The sequence below is a fragment of the Malus domestica genome, chromosome 08 (genome assembly GCF_042453785.1).
Source record: "Malus domestica chromosome 08, GDT2T_hap1".
NCBI classification, from domain to species: Eukaryota; Viridiplantae; Streptophyta; class Magnoliopsida; order Rosales; family Rosaceae; genus Malus; species Malus domestica.
In genome coordinates, this window is record NC_091668.1 from 5,963,737 (window position 1) to 5,974,439 (window position 10,703).

Genomic DNA, 10,703 nt, shown 5'->3' on the forward strand with positions numbered 1-10,703 from the left:
CTATATTCAGGGTTTTCTCTAAATTGTTTTTAGGAAACTTTAACGAAAAACTTTGGTACTGTTCATTTTAACGAAAAATCACATTTTTACACTAAAAAGTCAATCATAGTACTATTCACTTTTATTTTGTTCTTATCGTTAAAACTCAAAGTTTTAAAATTCTTTTAATTCGTTTTCCATTGTTTTTATGGTTTTTGAAAATTTAAACCATGTTTGAAAAAATGACCCTTCTGTTTAAACCAGTAACAAGGGTGATTTAGTTTGAGTGGTTAAAAATTTGTACTCTTACACCTAATGATCTGTGTTTGAATCCCTATTTCCCAAATAAACAGCAAAGATCCTTTGTATATCAAAGTTGGGTTTGGGCCCAAATGCTATTTGTTTGAGTTGCATGTAGTTTGTTGTCATTTTGGGCTTACAAGGCCCAATGGACAATACAACCAATCATATTTTTTTTTTTTATAAAAATGATATATATTCTCTCCTTCTAAATAAATCTAAATACGGGAAGCGTATTGGAACTCGAGTGAATAGAAGATCGCATCCGTTCTAGACCATGTGATTATACTCACGTCTCCTCATCATGGTTAACACAAAAGAAAACGAGAGAGAAATTTGACCGTGTAGTTTCTTCCTAAGACAAAGTATTTTCCTTTTTACAAGATTATATCCTATGATACTATAATTTGGAGTGAGAGAAATTCGAAATCGGGTGCAAAATGGACGAGCGCAGTACCCCAAGTAATTGCATGATGTATGTGGCACTAACTCTTAGTTTAATCGTAGTTTTCATCCAAAGTTTGATTCTCTTCTCATATAGCAGTCACACAAATCCATAACACGATTTAGCCCTGATTTGGTACTGAGGTGATTCTGAAAAAAAACTGATATAAAAAAAAGCTGAAAGCTTTTTTGTGTTTGGTAAACATTAGCTTCAACTTTTTTTTCCACAGTTTTAGGTGAAAAAAGCCAAAAACAAGAAGCTGCAAAACCCAGCTTTGAAAAACCGGTTTTTTTTTTCACATCTGTTTTACATAAAAGTTTACCAAACACAATAATACTGTTTTTTTTTCAAAAGCATTTTTACAAAAAATTTTACCACACACTCTGCTGCTTTATTTCACAGCTGCTTATTCTCACAATACAGCAGAAACAATTTTTTTTCTTTCAAAACACAGCAATACCAAACCAGCCTTTAGGTGGCTACCACACCTACCGTCGACTACCCCTTCTTTGTCGCTTCACTGAAATCCAACCATCACATGAGCCACATCTAACCCCCATTCCCGCCGTCCACCCTTCCTTCAACCACCATTAGCACCACCGACTCCTCATTCGTCTCATCCTTTCCTTGATCACTTGTCAAACTGAGTTTGATAATTGTGCTCTATGGGTTTCAATTTTTATAGTTTTCAATTTGATTTTTCTCTTTTTAGTGCATAAGATACATGGATAACTCATCTTCCAATTTTATTGTTCTTGAGGAGGGGTGTAGGGAATATGTATCCATTCTCGGAATCGAAAATTTGCAGCAACAAAGACACAATGTTTGAACATTTGAGCATAAGTAATATGTGGGTAAGGAGTTGTGATATAGCCATAGGAGATGAATGATGTAGTGGATTGTGGCTGTAGAAGGAGTTCTTGAGATGGGAGGATGATGGAGGAGGACAAGAGTGGCCCGGTGGCTGCTGATGTTACCTGTTGGTATGCGTATTATTTATTTATTTTAGTTTTGTATTTTTCATATTTTTAAAGTTGGATGAATTGTCAATTTAGTTCCTAAATTATCACTTAAGTGATAATTAGGTCCTTAAAATATTTTTTTTCAAAAAATTCAATCATTGAATTATAAAAATATGTCAATTACATCCTTAATATTAGATTTGAAGCTACTATATTCAATTTTCCGTCAATTTAAGTCGTCACATTACTTGCATGTGATACACATTGGAGGGCAGATTGGTAATTTTACGTAAAGAAATAGTGTATGGAGTTAAATTTGGAGGGTAAATTAGACGTTATATTCACAATCTATATGAAATATTAAGGGCTTATAGCGAGAAAATGCTGGTATTACATTCTAAAGTGTGTTAAGTGATTTAAGTTGACGAAAAATTGGATAAAATAACTTTGAATATAATAATAGGAATGAAATTGACAAATTTTAATGAATTTAGGGACTTATTTTACTGAAAAATAATTCAAGAACCTAATTTTCACTGAGATGATCATTCAGGGACTAAATCAACACTTCACACTTTAAACTTAATGATGTTAAATTTTAGTTGGGTTTTTATCACAAATGGTCTCTGAAATTTACCATCACCATCAAGATGGTCCCTGAAATTAAAAATCAATCAATGTAGTCCTTGAAAATAGGTGTTGGAAATCAATGTGGTCATTCTATCACAATTCTGTTTAAAATTCCATTAAGTGCTGATGTTGCACATAAATGGGCTCCACAAGATTTACGAGTTTTATCACAAGTGGTCTCTAAAATTGATACACACCATCAAGATGGTCCCTGAAATTAACCCACACCATCAATTTGGTTCCTGAAATTGAAAACCAATCAATGTAGTCCTTGAAAGTAGGTGTCGCAAATCAATATGATCATTCCATCACAATTTTGTACAAAAAATTGTTATGTGCTGATGTGGGTTTAATAATTAATTAAAAAAGTTGTCTAAATACCTTTTTGTACAATGGAATTTTTTTTCTTATAGTAGGGCATACTCCGAAGAGAGCCCATTTCCATAGATTCTTAAAGGCACAAGGTTTAACCAAGGCTTAAGAGGGGGTGTGGAAATAGTTTTTAACCAACAATGGACGCACCTTGGTTATAACCTCATTATCTCAAGGTCTACCTCGTCGTTCTTTGCATCACTAGACCACTAGGGAAGCGCCAAACAAGCTTTGCAAGATTAAGGTTGTGAGGATGTTGATTGCCTAAATGTTAACGGTGATGTTCTAGAAGTTGTTGCCAATGAGCCAAGCCGTCACCAAAGGTGATCTTGATCTAGGTTCACTTCGATGAAGGGTGTCGAAGTGTGTAAATATGGGTATATTGAGATTTTTTTTAGAGCATAGAGAGTGAATGAGTTATAGAAATGTGAACTAAGATCAGAGGTGATTGTAGGATTGGGTTTTTGCGTTGACAAATTTTTTATTAACTATTAAATTATTAAGCCTATTTGTAATTTTTTTTTAAATTTAATTAAACTTGTGTGACCCATTTATGTGTCACATTAGCACATAACAAAAATTTTGACAGAATTGTGACGGAAGAACTACATTGATTTCAGACACTTAGTTGAGGGACTACATTGATTGATTTTCAATTCCAGGGACAATTTTGATGTCGCAGGTCAAATTCAGGGACCATTTTGATGTCATGGGTCAATTTCAATAACCATTTATGAGAAAAAAAGATTTATGGGGCTCATTTATGTGCCACATCAGCATTTAACAGATTTTTTAACAGAATTGTGATTGAAGTACCACATTGATTTATGATACCTATTTTCAATAACTACATCAATTGATTTTCAATTTTAAAGATCATCTTGATGATGTAAGTCAATTTCAAAAATCATTTATTGTTGAAATAGATCAAAGTCACAAGTATGGGTTGTAATTATCACTATAGCTAAGTTATGGGTTAAAGTGATGGCTACAACCTTTCAACTTGTCATCTCACTTCTTATTCTATCATACTTTTCCTTTTGTCAATGTTTCTCCCTAAAATTTGGGATTTGCTTAATTGTATATTGTTATTTGTTCTATCCTTGGTGTGTTCGATTTCTTAGGGCAGGAACCATATGGTGGGTAGTGGTAAAAAGTCTACTATCTTGTAATTTGTTCTCCGGCTCTTTATGAGAGCTTTGTTTTCTCTCTTGTAAAGTTTATAAAATATATACAAACCTTGAAATTCAACATGGTATCAGAGCAGTGACCACAGTGGCCTGTCTCTGCATATCGTCTTCTTCAACCTCTTTGTTTTTCCATAGCTGCTTCAAATGGCTGAGAGAAATCCTCCTAGTCCTGATACTACAAGCTCTAGTGTTTCACCCACTTTAAATTTTACCGAAGTAGAAGTTAATCCAAATCAAAGACTCAGTTCAGTTTTGTTGAATGAGTTCAACTATCTTCCTTGGTCTCGAGCAGTTTCACTTGCTCTCAGTGGAAGATCAAAGCTTGGCTACATAAATGGAACCATTCAGGCACCTAAAACTTCATCACCTTTATATGGGACATAGCTATGCAAGGATCAACTTGTCATGTCGTGGCTTCTCAACTCCATGGAGAGGAAGCTAGCTGAGATCTTCAGCTATTTAGAGTCTTCCTTCCATCTCTGAAAAAATGTCTGCGAGATGTATGGAAATCGAAACAATGTTGCCCGGATTTTTCAACTAAAAATGGAGCTTGCAGGTTTGCAACAAGAAAGTAAGTTTTTTGTTCAACACTTGGGTGATATCAAGACTATGTGGAATGAGCTTGATGTATACAGGCCTCACATCACAGATGCTTCCGTGCTTCTGAAGAGAGCTGAAGAAGATAAGATTTTTCAACTCTTGGCTAGTCTTAGCTCAGACTATGAAGATCTACGTAGTCACATTTTGATAAACAGTGAGCTACCATCATTCTTAAGTGCATGTGTCATTATTCAACATGAAGAAACTCGAAGGAAAGTGATGAATCTTGAAACCAAAAACAGATTGCCTGAGTCTAGGGCATATTTTTCAAACCATTTTGCTGTAAGTTCCAACAGGGAATCGTTCTCTTCTCAAGAACACCATGACATAATCTCCTTCCTTAAACACTTTAATCCGCCGATGTTTGTCCACTGCTTCCTTATACTTAATATTAGTTTGTTCAAGCCGTTGCTTGACCTCATCACGAATTGCCACCACATCTTCAGCCATATTTTCTGCAGCAATGCTAAGTTCATGTCCCCTAGGTTGCTTCACCAAATCCATCACGTGATGAGGAGTGGCAGTGTAAACAATAGAAAATTGTGACTTACCAGTAGCACGATGCACAACACTATTATAAGCAAACTCCATCTGAGGTAGGGCATAGTCCCATTGTTTTGTTTTGTCTCCACAAATGCTTCAAACCATGTTACCAAGAGTCCTATTTGTGACCTCTATTTGTCCATCAGTTTGGGGATGTGCAGTAGTACTTCGATTCAAAGTAGTCTCAAACATTCTCCATAATGTAATCCAGAAATGACTCAAGAGTTTGGTGTCTCGACCAGAAGTGATGGACTTAGGTACCCTATGCAATCGAACAACCTCCCTGAAAAACAGTTTGGCTATGTTTGATGCATCAGCGGTCTTTCTGCAAGCAATGAAATGAGCCATCTTGGATAACCTGTCAACCACCACAAAAACTGAATCCACTCCTCTTTGCGTTCGGGGTAGTCCAAGCACAAAATCCATAGCAATGTCCTCCCAAATATTGTTAGGAACGGGTAAAGGCATGTAAAGGCCCGTATTTTGGACTTGCCCCTTTGAAACCTGAAAAGTGTAACACTTCCTCACAATGGCTCCAACATCCCATTTCAATTGTGGCCAAAAGTACCTTTCTTCCAAACTTGCTATTGTCTTGTCACGACCAAGATGACCGCTTAATCTTCTTCCATGCAAATCTCGAATAAGCTTTTCCTACAAGGAATGGACAGGAACACATAATTGGTTACCTTTGAACAGAAAACCTTTGTTGATAGAGTAATCTGCCATAAGTTCATGATTAATGCATTTCCTCCATATTTCCTGAAAATCATCATCGGTTGCATACAACTCCTTTAAGCACTCGAAAGCCACAACTTCTTGGGAAAAAGTGATTAGCAATGATGCTCGTCTACTCAAGGCATCGGCAACACGGTTTTGAGCTCCAGATTTGTGCTTGATAACGAATGGAAATTTTTGCAAGAACGTTACCCATCTGATATGCATTTTATTAACATGCTTCTGATTGTTAATAAACTTCAAGGCTTGATGATCCGTGAATAGCACAAATTCTTTCTGAATGAGATAGTGTTCCCATTGTTTTAGAGCTCGAATCACCGCATAAAACTCCTGATCATAAGTGCTCCATTTTTTACGGGCTTCACTTAGCTTTTCAGAGAAAAAAGCTATAGGTCTCTTCTCTTGGGAAAGGACATCACCCACTCCCACTTCACTTGCATCACATTCGACTTCGAATACTTTCTCAAAATTTAGAAGAGCTAACATCGGAGCAGTACAAAGCTTCTTTTTGATCAAAACAAAGCTTTGTTCTTGTTCATCTCCCCAACAGAACTTGCCTTTCTTCAAACATTCTGTAATGGGTGCGGTGACGGTGCTGAAATGCCACACAAATCTCCGATAAAAAGTAGCTAAGCCATGGAAACTCCTCACGTCGGAGACGGACTTCGGAGTTGGCCATTCTCGGATGGCCTTGGTCTTCTCATCATCCACCTGAATACCATTTTCACCAACCACAAATCCTAGATAACAATTTACTTGTACAAAATATGCATTTCTTGAGATTCATATACAATTTATTTTCTTTCAAAACACCCAAAACGTGTCTCAAATGCATCATGTGTTCTTCTTTGGTTTTGCTATAGATTAAGATGTCATCAAAGTAAACCACAACAAAGAGACCAATAAAGGGACGATGAACCTAATTCATAACCCTCATGAAGGTACTCGGCGCATTAGACAATCCAAATGGCATCACTAGCCACTTGAACAGTCCATCCTTGCTCTTGAACGCCGTTTTCCACTAATTTCCAGGCCTAATTCGAATTTGATGGTAGCCACTGCGAATGTCAATTTTTGAAAATAGTTTCGAACCTTCAAACACATCTAGCATGTCATCTAACCGAGGTATTGGAAATCTGTATTTGATGGTGATTCGGTTAATAGCTCGGCTGTCTACACACATACGCCATGCCCTTTTCTTTTCCTTGTCTTTCTTTGGAACTAATAGGGCAGGTACTGCACAAGGGCTCATACTTTCTCGGATAAACCCCTTTCGCAGTAAGTCTTCAATTTGTTCCCTCAAAATCTCATTTTCTGTAGGGCTCATTCGATAATGGGGAAGATTTGGTAGGCTAGCTCCAGGTACCAAATCATTTTGATGTTGGATGTTCCTCATGGGAGGAAGCTCGTTAGGCAACTCGTTAGAAATGAGTTCATGAAATTCCTCCAATAATTGTTGCACTTTTGAAGAGATTTGTTCCTCTTCTTTGTTTTCTATCAATAGTCCCTTCATCACGATCGGAAAGAAATAATCTGCTTCTTTTATGGCCCCTTCAATCTTCTACTTATCACTAATTAGAGTGAGGAAACTAGTATTTTTTGCTTTTGGTACATCAGAGGGCGAAACAGGAGCCATCGTAATCTTCCGATTATTCCAAGTAAATAACACCACATTATCTCGACCCTTCAATGTCGAATACATATCAAACTGCCACGGTCTCCCTAATAGTATATGACAAGCATCCATATCAATAACATCGCAAATTACTTCATCACGGTAATGCTTACCAATGGAAAGTGGGACACGGCAAGTTTCTGTGACATAGACGGAAGGTCCTTTCTTCACCCATCCAAGTGAGTATGGGGTGACATGAGGCTCCGTTGGTAGCTGTAAACGCTCCACCACTTTCTTGGCCACAAAATTTTTACAACTTCCATTGTCTACAATCACTTCGCAAACTTTGCTGTTGATGGAGCAAAGAGAACGAAAAATGCAATGTCGTTGCCCATCATCTTTTGGTGTTAAAAGACCCCGCTGCAACACCAAAACGAGGTGATCCATTCCTTCTTCATTTGCGAATTCAACGCCTTCATAGTCGTCATAACCAACTTCTTCTTGGTCGCCTTCAGCCTCCAACAAGTTGGCTTGTCTCCGTTCAGGACAAACGTTAGATCGATGCCTAATTTTGTTGCAACGATAACAAATGTCTCCCATAGGCTTGGCGTACGGATTCTCCCTTGGAGGTTGGTTTCTATTATGCCCCTTGTTAAAAGTTCTGCTACTCCCTTCATTTGATGCTCGAGAAGGAAAACTTGAAGGTTTCAATCCTCCCGAACTTTGTGGCACAGATTTCCCTTTGTCGGTGGATGAGACAACAGGGTTTTCAAAATGCTCCGTCACATTCCTCCGGAAAGAGGTTTGTCGCCTTTCTTTCTCTATTATCTCCGCCTTCAAGGCCATGTTAATGGCCTCTTGCAAACTCCACAGATTTTGCAGCCCAATCTTTTCTTGAATAGAGGGTTTCAATCCATTCACGAACCTCGCAACCCTTTGATTTTCTGTCTTCATCAGATTGTTTCGCTTCGCAAGTCTCATGAAATCATCCGTATAATCAGTCACGTTTCTGTTGCCTTGGACGCAGCTGATGTACATATGATACAAAAGTTGTTCATAATCCGCAGGTAAGAAACGATCCATCAAGAGTTGCTTCATTTTTCTCCAAGTGCGGATTCGATTATTTCCTTGCCTCTGCCGGGTATTTTGTAATTGATCCCACCAAACAACGGCATTTGCTTTGAGACGGAAGGCCATCATCTTCACCATCTTTGTTTCGGGAACCTCCATGACATCAAATAATCTTTCTACTTCAACTAGCCAATCCAGGAAATCTTCGATTTTAAGGTTTCCCGCAAAAGTTGGAATGTCGGCCTTAATTCGAAAGTCATCAAAGTTGTTGCGGTTTTGATGATTTAGATTGTTAGCTGGGTGTGGTTCCACATCTTCTTCTTCAGACTCCGATTTGCTGTCTTGAACATGGAGCCTAGGAATTCGCAGATTATTGACTCCAGCAGCTCTATGATTATTTAGACCGATGGCTTGGACCAACATCTCACGAAGTTCCCCAATTTGAGTAGTCAAGTTTGTAATTTGTTCAGCTTGAGCATCCAAGTCTGCTCGAGTGATAGGAGCAGGTTCACGATCACGATCACCCATGGATAGATAGGATAATCAACGATGCCAAGACGGGAGAAACCCGCTCTGATACCAATTGACGCAGCACGAAGCAATGAAAAAGTTACCAGCGTAATCCCTTGTAAAACAAAGTTACTGGAGTCCACCAGTTGATAGAAATCCCAAAGGATAATTTGATTAATTGCTTGAAAGATGTCTAAATGATTACAAAGCCATGGCTTAAATAAGCCTTTTACAACCTCTTGGAAAACTCAAAAGACTTAGGAAATTAAAATGAAAATAACTGACATATAATAAAGCCCTTGAAACCCCAAAAGACTCCATTTATTAGTAGGCTGCTGTCTTGATGACTTTCTGCAAAAGATGGCTTAAGCCACTTTTGTGGGAGAATTATTTTAACAAGTTTCTGCGAAAAGTGGCTCAAGCCACTTTTATGGGAAATTAACACCCCTTTTATGATTGTGTCCTTTTGTCTTCCGACGTTCCATCTCCTCCTCGATCCATACCGCCATTTGTTCTACATTATTTTCTCTCTTGTAAAGTTTATGAAATATATACAAACCTTGAAATTCAACATTTATGATAAAAACTCATTTTAGTTTAAATGAATGGACACAAATCAAGTAATTAAAAAAAAGATACAAATGAGACACAAAAACAGGCACTCAACGCATCCGCGGCCAGTTGAGGACTCAATCCCAAGAACTCTTCTCACATGCAGGGTTTTGTAACTCAATGCGTAAAGCAAGAGGCAACTAATTACAATTAATAGTAATATAATCCTTGGGTTCATTTGCGTGCGAATATTCGAAAATCGTGTCCAAATTTTCATTTCAACATGAAGGATATGTGAACATAAGAATCCACGTTAATAATTTTTCTAATCAATCTCTTCTCGTATTTTTAATTATTTGCATGTGGCATAAGCTTTGAATATTAGAATCCGCTTAATAAATTTTTATTAAGGTTTGTTTGAAATTGTTTTTAGAAAGGCTTAAAGTGTTTTTTGTAGACATATTTTGAACTAATTTTTATAAAAAAATGCAAGTGAATTTAAAAAAAAAATCACTTGAAATGTTTCATACAAGAAGCACATAATTGGTGCTACTTGCAAATTATATGCTTCTTGCAAAAAATACTTGAAGTATTTTTAGAATCCCTAAACATTCTTTTCTAAAAATCTTTTTATTCATTTTAAAAACACTTCTAAACAAGTTCTTAGTTTTTGACATAAAAGAAGCTGTTGTAAGACGATAACAATGTGTACAACTTTTTTTTTTGATAATGAATACAACTTATTTGAATATGTGGTTTATGTTGGCGCTTGACAATGAAAAATTGTTTGTGTTTGGGACAATTAAATTTATACTATGATAGTGTAAATTGAGAGTGTGCGTCTGCATCTTCTATATGACAAAGACAAATTTGGCTTTTTGTTCCCACGAGTGCCCCAAATAATATAGGACCCTTTTTCGGAGATGAATTCTTTTTCTCTTGCGAATAATGTATTTTGATTGCACAAATTTATAACTGGAATAATTTAATTTGTTAATTTTTATTTCAAGATCACTTTACAAAAAATCATTTCAACTGGAGATCATTTGGTCATTCAAATGTATAGAACAATTCGGCGGTGTAGTTACTAAGTAATATATTAATGATGAACCACCTATTTATTTGATGTGTTTGGATGACTTAAAGATCTCAAATTCGAAGGATTGTTTGTAGGAGTGATTTTCAAATGAATATTAACA

The 10,703-nt window shown here is 36.7% G+C and overlaps 1 protein-coding gene across 1 annotated transcript; it reads right to left on the reverse strand.

The window, feature by feature from the left end:
- Positions 1-7,317: 7,317 nt before the first annotated feature.
- On the reverse strand, positions 7,318-8,970 carry LOC139197992 (uncharacterized). Its single transcript, XM_070826215.1, has one exon. It carries the CDS (start codon positions 8,968-8,970, stop codon positions 7,318-7,320), a length of 1,653 nt encoding a protein of 550 aa, XP_070682316.1.
- Positions 8,971-10,703: the final 1,733 nt, after the last annotated feature.

What these genes read in the sequence shown, in the direction of transcription:
- LOC139197992 (XM_070826215.1), bottom strand. Translation starts at nt 8,970, where the DNA reads ATGGGTGATCGTGATCGTGAACCTGCTCCTATCACTCGAGCAGACTTG.